General features: G+C 53.7%; 1 protein-coding gene across 1 annotated transcript; it reads right to left on the bottom strand.

Moving 5' to 3' along the window:
• Window positions 1-13899: 13899 nt before the first annotated feature.
• LOC135305818 (olfactory receptor 14J1-like) lies at window positions 13900-14832 on the bottom strand. The gene has a single exon (XM_064429464.1). It carries the CDS (start codon window positions 14830-14832, stop codon window positions 13900-13902), a length of 933 nt encoding a protein of 310 aa, XP_064285534.1.
• Window positions 14833-20075: the final 5243 nt, after the last annotated feature.

Below are 20075 nucleotides of genomic sequence, written 5' to 3'. Positions count from 1 at the left end.
TGGCCAGGGCTGTGTCATTACATTCACTCCGACCTCAGGTCATTGCCAGGGGCAGGAAAGGAACTCTCTCTCTCTATCTCTCCCTGAGGAGAAGGGTGTCCTTACCAGGCAGGAGAAAATTATGGCCAGGAAGATACCGTTGTGTTGTAGTTTTCCCTTTTTAAAAACCCTTCTGTTGTCAGTATTGTTTCTGTTCCTGTTTGTTCTTTATCTCGTTGCTGTTCCAATAAATTGTTCTTATCGCAGCCTGGGATCTTTGCCTTTTGTTATTTCCATGGGAGGTGGGAGGGCAGCAAGTGGCAGCATGGTTTTAGCAGGAGCAGGAAATTGGGGAATCCCATTCCTAAACTCTGGCCCATGGAAACCAAACATCCCAGCTGGTCCCAGCCCTGGTGGCCATGGCAGCAGCCTTGGGAGCAGGTCCCTGGCTGGGGCTGTGGGAACCTCTTCCCTCTGGTGCCCAGGGACAGGACTGGAGGGAACGGCTGCAGCTGAGTCGGGGCAGGCTGAGGTTGGATCTCAGGAAAAGGTTTTTGCTCAGAGGCTGCTGGGGCACTGCCCAGGCTCCCCAGGGAAGGCTCCCAGCTCCAGGGCTCTCTGAGCTCCAGCAGCGTTTGGACAGCGCTGCCAGGCCCAGACTGGCATTGTTGGGGTGTCCTGTGCAGGGCCAGCAGTTGGACTCCAGGATCCTGATGGGTCCCTCCCAGCTCAGCCAATTCTGTGGATCTGGGATCCCATGACCCATAGCAACAGGGTCCTGGTGGTGGTTGCCCACTAAGGATCAGATTTGTCACAGGCTCTCAGAAGGATTCCATGGGGACATTCCAAGAGTCTCCAGGCTGTTCAAGAGCTGGAATGTCACAGCCAGAGACAGGGGCTCCATGGACACCTCCCAGGGTTTTCTGGGGATGATAAAGAGCCCTGTGCTCAGAGGCAGTCACAGCCATTCCATGGTGACATCCCAGGGCACCTTGGGCTGCAAAGGCACCCATCTGTCACAGGCACTCACGGGGGCTCCATGGTGACATCCCAGGAGTCCCCAGGCTGCCAAAGAGCTGGGATGTCCCAGACACTCACAGGGGTTCCTGTAATAGGCACAGTGGGAGCTTCAGGCAAAAGCTTTATTTCTTTATTGGAGAAACTGCTGCTGAGTCATGAGATGGAGAAATGACCCGCAACAGCCACCATGGATCCTCAAACTCCTGCAGGGCCCCTAGACTTCCAAAATTTATTTTATTACAGGAGAGTGGGGGTAGCTGGATCCAATCCCAGCCCCAGACTTTGTCAAAGGTGTAAAAGATTGGACAGGTGAAATTGAACCTTAATGTAATTTGTCCCACAGGATTATCGATGGAATTCTAGATAAATTTACATAAATATAGCTCTGATTGATTCTGATCATGATTTGACAGAATGGTTTGTTTGCACCACAGATTAAATTAAAAAAAAAAGAGTTATTTACTCCACAGTATAGGAGCTATAACAATTATTAGAATATAGTGCTCTAGGAAGCAATTTTGATGTCAACAGGGCCTGGCTGGAGTTGTTGGAGCCCATTGCAGGCAGAGCCTCCTGCTCCAGCAGGAACTGCCTTTCCTGTGCCATCAGCAGGGCAGGTCACGCTGCAGGAAAAGCCCCAGGCCAGCCCCAGCACAGGGAAGGGCTCGGGCACAAGGGCAGAGTGCCGTGCTGGGAGCTGTGCCAGGCAGAGCCTGAGGCACCAAAGGCACCTTGGCAGCAGCAGCTGCTTGCAGGCCATGGCCAGAAGCCTCCCTTGGCAGCCCGGCCTGGTGGCCAGCACTGCAGAGCTGCTGCCTCAGGGCTCATTTCTGCCTGGGCTCTGAAAAGCCACTTCTGCTCCAGGAGCCTGCCTGGGAAGCCATTGGCCCCTGCAACTTGGGCACAAGGTATGAATGACAAAACTCTTCATGCCAGCCGAGACAAGGGAAGAGCAGAGGAAAGGGGAGAGCCAGGCCCAGGGGACAGGGCTGCCATGGTGATGGCTGTGAGGTCCCTGCCCTGCAGCAGCCTGGCTGCCCTCAGCAGACATTCTGGCCAGAAGCGTTGTGAGGGCACCCAGCACAGCAGAGAACCCCCATGACAGCAATTCTGTCCTTGGGGATGAGAGGGTTTCACTGGATCAGGTTGCACAAAGCTCCTGCTCTTGGACAATTCCTGGGATGGGGAATGCAGTTCTCTGGAAAAACAGTTGCAGTTTTGTGCCACTCTCATAATTGTAAAATATTTCCTCGTTTTAACAAATGTAAATCCACCCTCATTCAGTTGAGTGATATTGACTCCTGTTCTGTTACTGCAAGATGTGGGACAAAATAATGTTGACCACTATTTTTCCATTTTCACAGACCTTGAAAAGTAACCAAAAATCTCCCAAGATGGGGTTTGGATGCCTCATCGCATAACCAGCAGGTAGAATGTGGTGGCTCTGGGCTCAGTGGTGTGGAGACTGAGGACAGAACAGGAGCAGCCTGAGAGGGATTAAAGGGTGGTTTCAGAGAGGCTGGAGTTTTTCTTCATTGTATAAAACACCCAGAGAAAGAAATAATGGCACCAAGGGTGTGGAGTTCCCCTGCCCCAGGAAGTAGGGATTCTAGCCAGACAGACAGCATCAAGTGAGGAGTGTGATTTAAAGAGGATTCCGCCCCTCCACCCTGTGGGGTGTGCCTCTGCAAGCCCAGGAAAAGACACTCCACCCCATCTGGTCAAATTTGGAGTGGCCACAGAACATTTTTCCTTTTCTGTAACCTCATTGGTCCAAATTCTACTGCAAAGTCCCCGCCATTGATTTTTCCATTGGTTGTCCTCCTCTATCCACTCCTTTGCAGTGCCCTGCTCCTTCTGCTATTGGACCCCGACCCTAAACTCCACCCCTACCCTGTCATATAAAACCCATGACAAGCCACCACCCCCTCTCCCCCTTCATTTCTTGTCTTGGTCCCTGGCACAATAAAGGATCCTGTGCTTTTCTAAACCAGTACCCATCCTGTTGCCTTCCTTTCCCTGTTGGTCATCGATGCCTGCCTGAGGTCTGAGACTCTGGGGGCTGGGGGAGTCGTTTTGCTGCTTACTGCAGTGGAACACAACACAAGGGCATCTGGGGAGGCCCAGACTGGACAGCCAGAGAAAGGAATTTCCTCCCCCAGGGCAGGGCTGTGGTGCAGAAGGAGCCTGGAGCAGCCCAAGGCTTTGTGTGGGCAGGCAGAGGCAGGCAGGAGGCAGAGCTGTCAGCAAAGGAAGGGGCCAGCCAGGTGGGGCAGCCGGGGGATGACGACAGCCTGCAGGGACAGAGGCGCAGGGCAGGGACACCGTAGGACAGCCTGGACTGCACAGGGCACAGGGATGGGCAGCAGCTGCAAGGCCCTGACAGAGCCAACTTGGGCAGCACTTTGGCCATGGCTGCTGGCCCTGGACCTGAGCCAGGAGCAGGAGATAAGTGACCCTTGCAGGCCTGGAGCCTCATTGCCTCCTTGTTCCTGCTCAGCAGCCTGGCAGGGGCCACCCCATGGTCCTGCCCTTGGCATTGCACATCCCCACATGCCAGTGCCCATCCCGGGAAGAGCCCTGAGCAAGGAGGGAGGGACAGGATGTGCCTGGCCAGGGGCTGGGACTCAGGCCTTGGGCCTTTGCATTCCTGAAACACATCCAGGTTTGCTCAGCACCAGAGACACCTTTCCCTTGCTTGTTTCCACCTGTGATCACTGCCTCCAGTGTTCTGCTCTACCTGGAACCTGGGAACACATTCACATGAGTTGTGTCCCTCCTTGGGACGCATTAGAAGTTAAAGAAAGTTTGAAGTTTGAATCTGATTTGGAGTTCTTGAGAAGTTCTTTGAGGATACTCTGAGGGACTCAGTCTGATGCAAAGAGCACCAAAGCCCCAGAGGGTCATTAAAGTCCTTGTGCTGTGTCTGTGCTGCTGAGCTGGGCCGGGCTCCTGGCCCAGAGGCAGCTCCTGGCAAGGGCAGCGCTGCAGAGAGACAGCTCTGGCCAGGAGCAGCTCCTGTGCACAGCCCAGCAGGGCTGGGGCACTGCCAGGGCAGCTCAGGGACACCAGCAGGGCACAGCCAGAGCTGACAGGGGCTCAGCACTGGCAGGGGCTGGGGGATGTCCCAGAGGGGGCTGTGTCACAGCGGCACCTCTGTGGCTGTGTCATGGAGGCACAGGGCAGCTGTGATGTCAGCAAGGGGCTGTGTGACAGCACAGAGTGGGCTGTGTGAGGTCACAGACTGGGCTGTGACATCACAGAGTTTGTTGTGTGAGGTCATAGAGGGGATTCTGTGACATCGCAGAGCAGGCTGTGACTTCATGGCATGGCTGTATGACATCATAGGGCAGGCTGTGAGGTCAAAGTGTGTGCTGTAGCATTTAAGAGTGCCAGTATGACATCACAGAGAGGGTTTTGTGACATCACTGAGGGAGTTGTGACATCACATAGCTGTCTGTGATATCATGGAGTAGAGTATGAGGCCATAGAGCAGATCCTGCCATCATAGAGGGTGGCTCTGTGGCATCAGAGAGTGGGTTGTGACATTCTAGGTGACTGTGTAACATCATAGAGCAGGCTGTGACATCACATGGTGGCATTGTGACATCGCAGACTCTTCTGTGACATCTCAGTGCAGCTGCATGACATTCCAGGGTGACATCCCAGAGCTGGCTCTGTGACACCAAAAGGGTGCTGTGTGACATCATAGGGGGCTCTGTGACATCACATGATGCTGTGTGACATCACAGGCTGACTGTGTGACTTCATAGGGGGCTCTGACATCACAGGGGCTGTGTGATGTCACTGGGGAGGTCACTCTGCCCCAACCCCCCTCACAGTTCCCCCAGAGCAGTCCAACGCTGCTCGTGCACAGCGGGGTCCCCTGTCCCCCCGGGTCCCCCCGCTCCCGGTGCTGCAGCCTCCCCCAGAGGATGTTCCACGAGATTGACCCCAGAGCCTGACACGGGGACGGGCGGCCGGGGCCCTGGGGGGTGGGACAGGGGGACAGGGACCCCCCGGCAGCATCCCTGTGTCCCCCAGGGCCAGAGCCTGGGCCAGGGCTCCTTCACCCTGTTCTGAATGAGGGTTTGAGAGCGCTGAAAATATCCCCAGCAAGGGAGCAGCAACAACCAGATTTAATATTAAGGGACAGCACCACAAACTTCCTTGGCAAGACACATTGTTGACTGGACACTTCAGGCACACCAAAGAAACAAAGCAACAAAAAACACCAAACAAAATCCAGGCAATCGAACCAGAGATGAACTGAGAACTGTCCCTGACTCTGTGTGTGACACAAGGACAGTGAGGGCAATGGTAAAAGGAATACGGCCTAAAAGCGTAACAGAGCTCAAACGTAACAGGACTTAACTTGTACCTCAACCTTAAGTGATAACTTCAGCTTCACAATTTAGCAAAAGAACAGAGCTTAACAGTATTTAACCTAAATTATAACCTATGATTTTTCAATTTAATAGAGGAATAACACTTAATGATGTTCAGCTTAGCTTATAACATATTAAACATAACAACTTAGCAAAAGAACAACTCTTAGCAGCATTTAATGTCACTTAGACCTTGTGACTTAACCTTTCTTACAGGCCTGACTGACTCAGCTATCCAAGGCACTCAAACCCCTCCGACAGCAGCATTTCTGCCACATTTCCCCAGCACATCAGGTTTGTGTCCTTTGAGAGACCAGGAACTGGTGAGACTAGAGGCACAGGAAGGTTTCTCTTCATGGAAAACAAAAAATGTGAACATGATAAAATTTAATAAACATCAAAAGCCTTCATTCAGTTTCTTGTGACATCCCAGCAACATCTGACATGTGCACCATCCACAAGGGATTGCCATACAGGAAGGATTTTAGACAAAGACATAAAAAGAGGTGATAGAAAAGATAAAACTACAACTAAGATGCTGACTAAGGAGGTATTTAAACTTCTGAAAGATTGGGCAATTCCCTGATGCTCAAATCATGAAGCCAATCAAGGATGATACATTGGAATCAGCAGAGAGCATCTGGAGGAAGACTTCTGGGAGCAATGTGAAGGACAAGGATCCAGCTGCTCTAAATGAAGAGATGTCCTTAGACATGGCCATTTCAAAAGGAGAGCTGGAAACACCTAAAGGAGGGGGTCATGAAATATTAGAGTGAATGATGTTCATGGCAAAGATAGAGGGGAAGATCCGTATTTCTCCACTTGCCATAAGTAGAAGAATCTAGTAGAATCAGGAAATTTCTGCTCCTGGTGGGAAAAATTGGCCATTTCTTAAAAGTACTCAAATGACCCAGATAATAAAGATTTCCTTGTTATTATGAAATGTACAAGTATTAAAACCTGTGCCCCTTTCCAGGCAGACATCAGCTGTGTGCCCATAAACAGGCAGTGCCACTTGTGCCCTGAGGTGTCCAGCTGGGATTGCATCCCTCCAAGAGCACCTGAGGGAGAGCAGAGCACCTTGCAAGCTGCAGATTGTCCCTGACAGCCCCACAGGGCTCCTGTGCCATCAACATCTGCTCTGCTCCAGTCTGAAACAGGGCCCAGCATGGTGCCGGGATCATCAGAGAGCTGAGGTGTGTGCTGGAATTCAATGCCCTCCCCATCCCGCAGCAGCCCTGCATTTCCCTGCTCCAGCCTTGGTCTCCAGCACAGCCATGGAGGCTCTTTGGGCTCCTGACTGTTCCTGCAGCCCCCAAGGGCAGCTGAGCTCTGCCTGTGGCACAGTCAGCCCTGGGCAGCGCAGGCCATGCTCAGCAATTGCTTGTGTGTGCCTGGCCTTGCTGTCAGCCCCGGCAGTGGGTGCGTGGCCCCTTGGTGGCCCTGTGCTGGCCCAGCCATGGTGGCCCAGCCCCTGTGCAGGCCCAGCCCAGGCCAGGAGCATTGCGGCTGGAAACGGCCCCTGTGCCGTGGTGCCCACGGCAGCCTTGGGGCTCTGTGCCCCATGGCCTCCCTGCTGGGCAGCCTCTGCCAGCTCCTGCAGAGCCCCTGGCACCTGTGGGCCTGCACAGACAGTCCTGCCCTGGGCTCTGCTGGCCTCTGGGCCAGCAGAGAGGCCGGCCAGGGCTGGCCATGGCCGGGAACAGGCCCTGAGCCCCGCAGGAGGATGGAGCTGGGCCACAGCCAAACTCAGCCCAGGCCAAAGCTGGGCTCAGCAGCCAGGGCTGCCAAGGGCTGGGGACAGAGGCTGGAGGTGACAAATGTCCTGGGCCCCCTCCCTGCTCTGTCCATGCCCCCAAGGGCACAGAGCAGCCTCCTCTCTGGGGCACTTGCCTGTTTGCAATGCCTTGCACAGGCGCTGGCCCTGCTCCACAAGGCCTGGCCTGAGTCCTGTCCCTGCACGCTCAGCCAGGCTGAGATGGACACTGATGGTTTCTGGGGCAGGCTCTCTGAGCCCAGCCCAGCTCCCTGCAAGCTCTGCCAGCTGCCCTGAGCTCTGGGCAGCACCAAGGGCCTCTCCCCAGCCCAGCCCAGCCGGCTCTGGCCCCACAGCTCTGCTCAGGCCAGGCTGCTCTGGCCACTGGCCCCATGCCCTCAGCCCCTGCCAAGGGCACAGCAGCAGCTGCAGCTCACACAGGACTCAGCCCAGCCATGGGGGAAGGTGCTGGGCCAAGGCCAAAGGAGGCTCCCTGCCTGCCCTGCTCCCCTCTGGCTCAGGTGCTGAGAGCTCTGCAGCCCCTGCTGCCATGCCGTGTGCCCAGGCCAGCACAAGAGCCGCGGCCTTGGGGCCCTCAAGAGCTGCTCCTGCTCCAGGCCCAGGGCCCATCCCAAAGCTGGGGCAGCCACAAAGCTGTGCCCATTTCTGTTCCTTGCTGCTCTGATGGCGATGGATCCTCAGCTACTTGGAGGTCGATGATGAATTTTCCTACTCCAAAGGCCTCTTCTTTCTTGAACTTTTCAGGAATTCAGTGAGAAAAGCTCATAAACATTTGTTTAAAACACCCACACAATAAAAACCCCTGATAATAATTTAAGTTTTTTATTGTTCTCTGGTTAATTTGACAGATTTCAGAAGTGTATTCAAAGTGAATATACTGTATTGAAAGCAATGAAGAGAGAATTGCTTTGTCCTGTTTAGTTTTCTTTTCCTGTTTATAGATTGATATCAGCAATGTCCAATTGATATTGACCCCGAGCACCTTCTAACGCTGTCGGAATAGATATGAAAATCAAGACCTTTTATGGCTGACAATCAATCAGACTTTGTCCCTATCACTTCCCCACTATTATGAATGACGTTCTATATGTCTAATTCAATAAACAACAAAGTTCAATTTAGCAGCAATTTTAATTGAGCAGCAATCATATATAAAATAATACCATCAAATACAATCAAGCAGGTACAAAAAAATTTGGCAGTGGTTCCCATAAAGGATAAGCAAAACCAATTGATCAGGGCATGGGTGGGGTTTTTCTCACCCTGCCTCATGTACAAAAAGAATAGGAATCCAAACACAATTTATATCCTGTATGCTAATACATAGTCATCACTTTTTTCCCTGCAAATCTCCTCCTATTTTCTATTCTTGAAATTTATGTCACTATACTGCACAGCACATGCTCTGCTTGTTGCTCAGGGGTCTTCTGGCTCTTTGGTGCTCACATCCGATGAAGGCTTCTCCTCATCATCACTGTCCTTTGAGCAACCCCACTCATTGCACATGTGCCCCAAGTCTTGTGTTATAGAAGCCAGCATTATATTCCAAAAAAAAGCCTTATTATTTCGTAGATACCTGGAATCATCCCATTTTCAGCCATTTCAAGGCTGATTCTCTAGTTATCCTGAGGCCTATTCCATTTTGGAATGTTCCTTATGTTGAACTACATCCAGGATCCTATTTTCTCATTAACATCTGAAAACATTTGTTTTGTGACACTAATAACATATCCTTTTCCTCTATTACTTCTTTTAAAATTTAAGTATTGTTAGCACTACTCGTATTCATTTATCACACTGCCATTTCCCTCATCCAACCTCTGGAACTCAGACCAGCTGAGGAATGGAGTCACATCCAGGGGTGTCCCCAGGGCTCAGGACTGGGGCCAGGTCGATTAAATCTCTTGTATCAGGATGCTCATCCTGGAGTGGGGGCAAAGCAGCTCAAAGAATTCCTGATTTGCAAAGCTGTCAGTGGTGGATGGAGAAGGGGCTCAGGCTGCTTTTGGTGTTGAGGAAATGCTGAAACCAGCCTGACTCATTTAATCTCCTCCTGTCCTGGCTGATCTCCCCTCTTTCCCCTTCCACCCATTGGCTTCTGTCTCCCACCAGGCCCCCGGTGAAGAGCCTGGCTCTGTGTTCTCCATCCCCTCCTGGCTGGCACTGCCAGGCTGGGATGAGGAGCCCCTCAGCCTTCCCTGCTCCAGGCTGGACAAGCCCAGCTCCCTCAGCCTCTGCTCACAGCCCAAGGGTTCCAGCCCCCACCTTGGAGGCCCTTCCCTAACCCTGCTCCAGCTGCCAGACATCTTTCCTGCCCTGGGAAACCCAAACCCGGTCACAGTGACCTGGATCATCCACGTCCTTGATGTCCTGGTCACACAGCCCTGGCCCCTTGTCCCCATGTCAGGCTCTGGGCTGGATCCTGTGGAACATCCTTTGGTGGAGGCTATGGCTCCAGGTGGATGGGGGGAATACTGGGGTACAGGGAACCCACTGGGCATGAACAGCATTGGACTTGTTGGGAGAAACTGTGAGGGGGAGCTGGGACTGAGTGAGCAACCCAGTGACCTCACACAGCCCTCCTGGGATGTCACACAGCCCCTCTGGGATGTCACAGCCTGCTCTGTGAGGTCACAGCTCATTCTCTAATGTCACACAGCTGGTCTCTGATGCCACAGCCAACTCTGTGATAGCACAGTCTGCTCTGTGATGTCAGACCTCTGCCCTGTGAGGTCACTGCTGGCTCTGTGATGTCACAGAGATGGCCTATGATGTCATAGCTGCTCAATGACATTGCATTTCCCCCCCTCTGTGATGTCATAGTCTGCTCTGGGATGTCAGACCTCTGCTCTGTGATGTCACTGCTGGCTCTGTGATGTCACAGATGCAGTCTATGATGTCAGAGTTGCTTAATGACCTCACATAACCCACTCTGTTATGTCATAGCCCACTCTGTGACCTCATGTTACCAGAGGATAAATTGTGAGCTCATGTGAGCTGACACCTGGAGCTTGTTCTCCAAAACCCCAGGCCTGTGGAAAGCACACAGTGCCCGTTGTGTGAGAAGGGGAACTGGAAGCTCACCAGCCTCAGTGTCCTGCCAGCTCAGCCAGGCCCACAGGAACATTGGGGTCCAGACCACCAGGGACCACCAGAGAGACCCCCAGGGCAGAAGAACTCATGGGTAAAGAGGAGGGGAAATATGTCAATGATTTTGGGGAAATGATTATCATATGTGTGTTTAGTCTGGGACAATCAATGAATATGTGTGCAAAATACAGAAAATAAACAGAAACTTTCCTGTACTCAGCATGCAGGGCTTTGGGAGGAGCTCTCCCCCATGCATCCAGCTGAATAAAGAATGCTGCTTCCTAATGCTACATTGGGCTTAAGGAGTTTTCTGTTTTACGGATTTTTGGTAACACTCCCACTGCCAAGGAAAGCTCTGTCTGCTGCTGTTCACAAACAGAGGAGGGCTGGTGGCAGATGTGGTGGTCAGAGGCTGCCTGGGGCACCGTGACCATGAAATAATCAAGTTTTCAATATTCTGGGTAAGCAGGAGGGGCAGCAACAAAACATCTACACTGGAATTAGGTAGGGCAGACTTTGGCCTATTTAGAATGCATATTTGGGGAGTATCAAATCAGTTACTGATCTTTTAAAGGGAAACAGCCCTTAAAAACAAAGAGGTCTAGGAAGGAGAGAGACATTTCAAGAAAATAATCTTAAAGAGGGAGAAGCACCCTGTCCCAGTGTGGAAAAAGATGAGCTAGTGAGGAAAATTACTGTCCAGGATGCCCATGGAGCTTTTGTGGGGACTCAGGGGAAAACATTATTTAAAACTCAGGAGGTCTCCAAAGATGATGTTAGGTTACACAGAAAGAAAAGAGGAGAGGTGATAACTCAGTTAGAATTTCATGTGCTGGCTTGTATTAAAAAAAAAAAAAAAAATTAATGGCAAAAGGAGGGATAAGGAGAACCTCTATGTTTTATTGGATGCAGCAGAGAATAAAATAACTAAAGATAAGGAAAAGGCTGAGCTCCTTAATACCTTGTTTGTCTCAATGTTCAATATTAGGACAGGTTGTCCTCAGGACAAGTGTTCTCCTGAGCTGGTAGATGGGCACAGGGAGCAGAACATCCCCTGCAATCCAGGAGGAAGCAGCTGGGGAGCTGCTGAACCACTCAGGTGCTCACAGGTGGATGGGATCGGATGGGATCCATCCTAGGGGGATGAGGGAGCTGGTGGATGAGCTCCCCAAACTGCTCTCCATCATTTACCATCAGTCCTGGATCAGCAGGGAGGTCCCAAGGAGTGGAGGTGCCAATGTGAGCCCATCCCCAAGAAGGGCAGGAAGGAGGATCTGAGGAACTCCAGGCCTGTCAGCCTGACCTCAGTGCCAGGCAAGGCTATGGAAGAGATCACCTTGAGTGCCATCACAGGATGGCAGAGGGATCAGAGCTGGCCAGAGTGGATTTGAATATCTGCATAGATGATCTGGATGAGGGGATTGAGTCCAGCACCAGCAAATTTTCAGATGACACCAAGCTGGGTTCAAGTGCAGATCTGCTGGAGGGTAGGAGGGCTCTGCACAGGGACCTGGACAGGCTGGATCCAGGGCCCAAATCCAACAAGGTGAGGTTGAACAAGTCCCAGTGCCGGGTCCTGCACTTTGGCCACAACAACCCCTGCAGTGCTACAGGCTGGGGACAGAGTGGCTGGAGAGCAGCCAGGCAGAAAGGGACCTGGGGGCACTGATGGACAGCAGGCTGGACATGAGGCAGCAGTGTGGCCAGGTGGGCAAGAAGGCCAATGGCTCCTGCCCTGGATCAGGAATGGTGTGGCCAGCAGGAGCAGGGTAGTGATTCTTCCCCTGTTCTCAGCACTCGTTGGGCAGCACCTCGAGTGCTGTGTCCAGTTCTGGGCCCCCAATTTAAGAAGGACATGGAGGGGCTGCAGCATGTCCAGAGAAGGGCAACAAGGCTGGTGAGGGGTCTGGAACACAAGTCCTGTGAGGAGCGCCTGAGGGAGCTGGGGCTGTTTATCCTGGAGAAGAGGAGGCCCAGGAGAGACAAGGCGGTGTCAGGGCACAGGTTGGACTTGATAACCTCCAATGTCTTTTCCAGCCTTGCTGATTCTGTGATTCTCTGAAACCACCCTTGCAGCAGGTGCAGGATGAGCCCTGGGCCTCCTCTTCAGAAGCTCCAGCAGCCCAGGTGCCTCAGCTTCTCCTGCCAGCCCCAAAGCCCATCCTGTCAGTCCTGCAGAGCCTCTGCAGCTCCTCCTCATTGCCCAGAACAGGGAGCTCCACAGGCAGACACAGCAGCCCAGATGTGCCCCCCTGGCCTGGGGTGCCTCTGGCAAGGGAGCAGCACCAGGCACTGCAGGAGCCTGCAGACAATTCCTGCAGCACTTGGAGGATGATCCTGCTCCCCAGGGGATGGTGCCAAGTCAGGAACTGGAATGGGGAGTGGGGCCAGAGAGGAAAGGGCAAACAGGGATGGGCTGTTTGCAGGGCAGGGAACAGCAGTGGACAATAGGAAGAAATCTAGACCAAGGAAGAGTAAAGAACGCAAAGGTGAAGCCAAGGAAATGCTTAGGGCAGTTTGGGGGTGGCTGCCAGGCAGCCCTGGCTCTGTGGAACAGCATCTGCAGTGGCACAGGAAACTCCCAGCTGATGGGAACAAACTTTCTGGCTGACTGCAGAGGCCAGGACAAAGCTGAGTGGTTTCCCTGGTGTCCCCCAGCCCTTGCTGGCCCCAGGGGCTGATGGCATTTGTGCTCCCTCAGGTTCATGTCCCCACAGCAGCAGCATGGAGGTGCTCCCGCCTGCTCTGTGCAATGCAAACAGGGGCTCCTGAGCAAGTGCTGCCATGTCTGTGCCTGCAAGGATGCGGCACCTGTGTGAGCTGGGGGAGAGGCCAGGGCTGCAGAGGGGGGATGTTGTTGGCAGCTCCATGAGGACGCTCTGGGACGCTGCCCTGGGCTGTGCAGCGCACTGGGGATGGATCAGCCCCTGCTCTGCTGCTCCTTCCTGTCTCCCCCGGGGCCCTTGCAGAGCCCCAGCCATGCTGTTTGCCCCCAGCCTGCCCACGGCCAGCCTGGGGCTGCTCACCCTGGGGCTTTTCTGTGCTGAGCATTGGCCTGGCTGTGTTCTTGAGAGAGCCTGGGCAAGGAGCCTGGAGCCCCCAGGGCCTGGCCTGAGGCGTCAGCGCTGCCCCAGCAGTACCCATGGCCTGTCCCTGCTGCAGCCCCGGCACTGCCACCCCCAGGACTGTGCCCGGCCCCGAGAGCACTCAGGCCCTGCAGCAACACCAGGGCCACCAGGGCAGCGGGGCAGGGCCACGGCAGCAGCACTGGCAACACCAAGTGCTGCTGCTGCTGCTGCTGGGCACAGCTGCTGTGCCAGCACTGATCTGCCCCAGCTTTGCACACAGACATTGCTGCTGCAGCTCCAGAGAAGGCAACAAAAGTGCATCTCTGCAGAAAACTTTGCTGGGAGATCCTTTCATTCCTTTAAAGCCACTGAGAAAACACCCCCTCAGTGACACAGTCTGCGGCCACGGTGAATGTGTAGAGAAACAAAATGAGAAATGGCACAAACAATGACCCTACTTTGTAGACAATATGAAAAAACTATAACAAAGGGAAAAAAAAATGAAACACAACCAAACCAACAAGAAGTATCAAAGACAACCTTTATTACAAAAGATTTGCCAAAATTGATGAGCAGTTTAATGTTTCTGAAAGCATCCAGTCATCAGTCTCCACACTGCAGCCTTGAGCTCTTGGTTCCTCAGGCTGTAGATGAGGGGGTTCAGAGCTGGAGTCACAACTGAGTACAGAACTGACAGGGCCAGATCCAGCGATGGAGAGGACACGGAGGGGGGTTTCAGGTAGGCAAACATGACTCTGCTGATGAAGAGGGAGAGCACGGCCAGGTGAGGGATGCAGGTGGAAAAGACTTTGTGCCGTCCCTGCTCAGATGGGATCCTCAGCACAGCCCTGAAGATCTGCACATAGGAGAAAACAATAAACACAAAACAACCAAATAGCAAACAGGCACTAACAGCAATGAGCCCAAGTTCCCTGAGATAGGATTTGGAGCAGGAAAGCTTGAGGATCTGGGGAATTTCACAGAAGAACTGGCCCAGGGCATTGCCATGGCACAGGGGCAGGGAAAAGGTATTGGCCATGTGCATGAGAGCATGGAGAAAGGCACTGGCCCAGGCAGCTGTTGCCATGTGGGTACAAGCTCTGCTGCCCACTAGGGTCCTGTAGTGCAGGGGTTTGCAGATGGACACGTAACGGTCGTAGCACATGATGGTCAGGAGATAAAACTCTGCTGACAGGAAGAACATAAAGAGGAAGAGCTGAGCAGCACATCCTGTGTAGGAGATGGTGGTGGTGTTCCAGAGGGAATTGTGCATGGCTTTGGGGACAGTGGTGCAGATGGAGCCCAGGTCGCTGAGGGCCAGGTTGAGCAGGAAGAAGAACATGGGTGTGTGCAGGTGGTGGCCGCAGGCTACGGCGCTGATGATGAGGCCGTTGCCCAGGAGGGCAGCCAGGGAGATGCCCAGCAAGAGGCAGAAGTGCAGGAGCTGCAGCTGTCGCGTGTCTGCCAATGCCAGCAGGAGGAAGTGGCTGATGGAGCTGCTGTTGGACATTTCTTCACTCTGGGTATTGTGAGCTATTCAAAGACAACATTGATAATCTGGACAAAGTACCTTGAGTCAATCCTCTGCTAATTTCTTACACAATCACTCAAAATTGCTTCTCTTTCTTTGGGGAAATTTCATTTACTTTTTTTTTTTTTTAATTTAGGTTTGGCTGCTAAGTAAACACGTGTTTTTTAGAAGGGGCAGATATCTTGTTCTTAGCACTACTCTCAGCCTGAACACTGGGGAGCCCAGAAGGAAAACAGGGCTCCCTGTGCCCCAGAGCAGTCAGACAGTCAGACCTGCTGGTCCCACACAGGAGTCCTTTGTTCATTTCACCAGCCTCTAATACAGGATGGACAAATTTAAAAGTGTACTTAAAAATAACGTGGCCTTTTTGAACACTCCAGTTTCAAAATCAATCTCTCCAAACCCTTCTCTCTTTCCCTGTGCAGCTGGACAGGGAGGGATGCCAAAGGTTGGTCTGTCTGTCTGCTGCCTGCAGTTGTGCCTATTTGGAGCTGTTTCTCTCTACCTGAGCCTTGTCCCTGCCAGTGCTTCCAGAGCCCAGCCCAGCCCTGGGGGCTCAGCTCTGCCCTGCAGACCCCTCCCAACACAGGGAACTGCCCAGGGGCATCTCCCTGGCAGCAGGGCCTTAAGGGCAGGGCAGACAAACAGAGATGCTGCAAGCCAAGGTGCTGCTGCTGCTGTCTGGAGGGAGAGGAGGCTGAGGAGGCAATTTCTGAGGGAGATCTGAGGCACATCTGCTCATGCCCAGGCTGACAGTGCAGGAGTCTCAGTGACACACCCAAAGCTGACAGCCCCTTCCCTTTAGGAGAAAGCTGAGAGCAGCCCTGGCCATGCAGCACCATCTCCACAGCAGGAGGAATCTGCCCTGATGGGGGTTGCTCCTGCCACCTCCAACTTCTCCCCTGCAGTGTCCATGGGGAGCTGCCAGGAAGGTTGAGAGCTGCCCCCGGCAGGTGGCACATCCCCTGGGCTGGCCAAGAGCCCTGAGGGCTGCAGGACCTGCTCTGCAGGACAGCCCTGGCAGCCCTGGCTGCAGCCCCAGCTTCACCCCCTGCAGCCGTCCATGGCAGCAGGAGCCGTCCTGCCCTGTCCCTCTGAGGGTGCCCAGGGCAGCTCTGCTCTGCAGCACATCCTCCTCCTCCTGCTCCCCTGCCACAGAGAAATTGGGAGAGTCCTCCTGGCACATCCCCCAGGCTGTGGGGTGTGCTGGCTTCAGGAGATCCCTCCAGGAGCACAGGGGACATTGCCCTGCATCCACTGACTCACCATGTGGAGGGCTGTGAAGATCTTTCCCCCAGTGAAGTTTCAGCTCAATGACTTCCTCAGCCTGTCTCTGCCTGCCTCCTGTCCCCTCAGTGCCTGCAGGCAGAGCCCTCAGCCCTGCTGGGCTGGGAGAGGAGCTGGTCCTGGGAAGAGCTGTTCCTTTAAAGCTCAGCAGCACAGACACAGAACAAAGACTTTAATGACCCTCTTGGGACTTGGGTGTTGTTTACATCAGACTCAGTCCCTGAGAGAGCCTTCCAAAGACTTCTCCAGAACTCAAAGTTAAATTGAAACTCCAAAGTTTCTTGAAGTTTTAATGGGTCCCACTGAGGGACATGACTGAGAAAGTGTCCCCAGGTTCCAGTCAGAGCAGAACACAGGAGGCAGTGATGACAGCTGGGGACAAACAAGGCAAAGGTGTCTCTGGTGCTGAATAAACCTGGATGTGTTTCAGGAATGCAAAGGGCCAAGGCCTGAGCCCCAGCCCCTGGCCAGGCAGATTCTGTTCCTCCCTCCTTCCTCAGGGCTCTTCCTGGGATGGGCTCTGGCATGTGGGGATGTGCAATGCCAAGGGCAGCACCATGGGGCGGCCCCTGCCAGGCTGCTGAGCAGGGACTAGCAGCCTCCCTGTGATGTCACACGGCCCCTTGGATGTCACACAGCCATCTGTGATCTCATACAGCATCCTGTGATGTCACAGAGCACCCTATGATGTAACACAGCCACCTGTGATGTCACAGCCCACTCTGGGATGTCATACAGCACCCTTGTTTTGTCACAGAGCCAATTCTGGGATGTCACCCTGGAATGTCATGCAGCTGCATTGTGATGTCCCAGAAGACTCTGTGATGTCAGAAAGTTGCTTTGGGATGTCACAGTCTGTTCTGTGATGTCACAGTCTTCTCTATGATGTTACACAGCCCCTAGTAATGTCACAACCCACTCGCTGATGTCACAGAGCCACCAGCTGTTACATCCGGATCTGCTCTATGGCCTCATACCCTACTCCATGATGTCACAGACAGCTCTGTGATGTCACAACCCCCTCAGTGATGTCACAAAACCCTCTCTGTTATGTCATTCTGCCACTCTCTAATGTCACAGCACACACTTTGACCTCAATCTCCTCTATAATGACATACAGCCATGCCATGATGTCACAGTCTACTCTGTGATGTCACAGCACACTTTGACCTCACAGCCTGCTCTATGATGCCATACAGCCATGCCATGATGTCACAGCCTGCTCTCTGTTGTCACACAGCCTCCTCTATGATGCTGTAGCTGCTCAGTGACCTCACACAACAAACTCTGTGATGTCACAGCCCAACCTGTGACCTCACCCAGCCCACTCTGTGCTGTCACACAGCCCCTTGCTGACATCACAGCTGCTCTGTGCCTCTAGGACACAGCCACAGAGGTGCCGCTGTGACACAGCCCCTCTGGGACATCCCCCAGCCCCTGCCAGTGCTGAGCCCCTGTCAGCTCTGGCTGTGCCCTGCTGGTGTCCCTGAGCTGCCCTGGCAGTGCCCCAGCCCTGCTGGGCTGTGCACAGGAGCTGCTCCTGGCCAGAGCTGTCTCTCTGCAGCGCTGCCCTTGCCAGGAGCTGCCTCTGGGCCAGGAGCCCGGCCCAGCTCAGCAGCACAGACACAGCAGCAGGACTTTAATCACCCTCTGGGACTTTGGTGCTCCTTGCATCAGACTCTATCCCTCAGAGTGTGCTCAAAAACCTTCTCAAGAACTTAAAATCAGATTCCAAGTCCCAACTTTATTTAACTTTAAATGGGTCCCAGTGAGGGACATAACTCATGTGAGTGTCTCCAGGTTCCAGATAGAGCAGAACACTGGAGGCAGTGATGACAGCTGGGGACAAACAAGGCACAGGTGTCTCTGGTGCTGAGCAAACCTGGATGTGTTTCAGGAATGCAAAGGGCCAAGGCCTGAGCCCCAGCCCCTGGCCAGGCAGCTCCTGTCCCTCCCTCCTTGCTCAGGGCTCTTCCCGGGATGGGCACTGACATGTGGGGATGTGCAATGCCAAGGGCAGCACCATGGGGCAGCCCCTGCCAGGCTGCTGAGCAGGGACAAGGAGGCAATGAGGCTCCAGGCCTGCAAGGGTCACTTGTCTCCTGCTCCTGGCTCAGGCCCAGGGCCAGCAGCCATGGCCAAAGTGCTGCCCAAGTTGGCTCTGTCAGGGCCTTGCAGCTGCTGCCCATCCCTGTGCCCTGTGCAGCCCAGGCTGTCCTACGGTGTCCCTGCCCTGCGCCTCTGTCCCTGCAGGCTGTCGTCATCCCCCGGCTGCCCCACCTGACTGGCCCCTTCCTTTGCTGACAGCTCTGCCTCCTGCCTGCCTCTGCCTGCCCACACAAAGCCTTGGGCTGCTCCAGGCTCCTTCTGCACCACGGCCCTGCCGTGGGAGAGGAAATTCCTTTCTCTTCATGTCTGGGCCTCCCCAGCTGCCCTTGTGTTGTGTTCCACTGCAGTAAGCAGCAAAACTACTCCCCCAGACCCCGGAGTCTCAGACCTCAGGCAGGCATCGATGATCAACAGGGAAAGGAAGGCAACAGGATGGGTCTTGGTTTAGCAAAGCCCAGGATCCTTTATTGTGCCAGGTACCAAGACAAGAAATGAAGGGGGAGAGGAGGTGGTGGCTTGTCATGGGTTTTATATGACAGGGTAGGGGTGGAGTTTAGGGTCGGGGTCCAATAGCAGAAGGAGTAGGGCACTGCAAAGGAGTGGATCGGGGAGGACAACCAATGGAAAAATGTGTGGCGGGGACTTTGCAGTAGAATTTGAACCAACGAGGTTACAGAAAAGGAAAACTGTTCTGTGCCACTCCTTTTTTGACCAGATGGGGTGGAGTGTCTTTTCCTGGGCTTGCAGGGGCACACCCCACAGGGTGGAGGGGCAGAATCCTCTTTAAATCAAGCCCCTTGCCCAATGGTGTCTGTCTGGGTAGAATCCCTACCTCATGGGGCAGGGGCACTCCACACCCTTGGTGCCATTATTTCTTTCTCTAGCTGCTTTTTACAAGAAAAACTCCTCTCTGAAACCACCTTTCAATCCCTCCCGGACTACTCCTGTTCTGTCCTCAGTCCCCACACCACTGAGCCCAGAGCATGTAGCCTCCTCCCACTGGTTATGTGATGAGACCCCCAAACCCATCTGGGAGATTTTTGGGTCCTCTCCAAAGTCTGTGAAAATGGAAGAATAGTGGTCAAAGTTATTTTCTCCTAAATCTTGCAGTGACAGAAAAAGGGTCATTATGTCGAATTGAATCAGGGCAGATTTACATTTTTTTTGCAAGAACAAAATATTTTACAATTTTGGAAGGAGAAAATGATGAGAGTGGCACAAAACTGCAACTGCTTTTTGAGAGAAGTGGATGCCCCATCACAGGAATTGTCCCTGTTCAGGAGCTTTGTGGAACCTGACATAGTGAAACCCCCTCCCAAAGGACAGAATTCCTGTTGTGTGGGTTCTCTGGTGTGCTGGGTGCCCTCACAAAGCTTCTGGCCAGAATGTCTGCTGAGGGCAGCCAGGCTGCTGCAGGGGCAGGGACCTCACAGCCATCACCATGGCAGCCCTGTTCCCTGGGCCTGCCTCTCCCCTTTCCTCTGCCCCTGCCTTGTCTCTGCTGCCATGAAGAGTTTTGTCATTCATATCTTGTGCCCAAGTTGCAGGGGCCAATGGCTTCCCAGGCAGGCTCCTGGAGCAGAAGTGGCTTTTCAGAGCCCGGCCAGAAATGAGCCCTGAGGCAGCAGCTCTGCAGTGCTGGCCACCAGGCCGGGCTGCCAAGGGAGGCTTCTGGCCATGCCCTGCAAGCAGCTGCTGCTGCCAAGGTGTCTTTGGTGCCTCAGGCTCTGCCTGGCACAGCTCCCAGCACGGCACTCTGCCCTTGTGCCCGAGCCCTTCCCTGTGCTGGGGCTGGCCTGGGGCTTTTCCTGCAGCGTGACCTGCCC

The sequence above is a fragment of the Passer domesticus genome, chromosome 8, assembly GCF_036417665.1.
Source record: "Passer domesticus isolate bPasDom1 chromosome 8, bPasDom1.hap1, whole genome shotgun sequence".
Taxonomy (NCBI): domain Eukaryota; kingdom Metazoa; phylum Chordata; class Aves; order Passeriformes; family Passeridae; genus Passer; species Passer domesticus.
Note: the sequence above shows the minus strand (reverse complement) of the source record. Positions and strands in the feature narration are given on the sequence as shown.

Bases quoted from the DNA above. Each gene is read 5' to 3' on its own strand.
- LOC135305818 (XM_064429464.1), bottom strand. From the start codon at position 14,832: ATGTCCAACAGCAGCTCCATCAGCCACTTCCTCCTGCTGGCATTGGCA.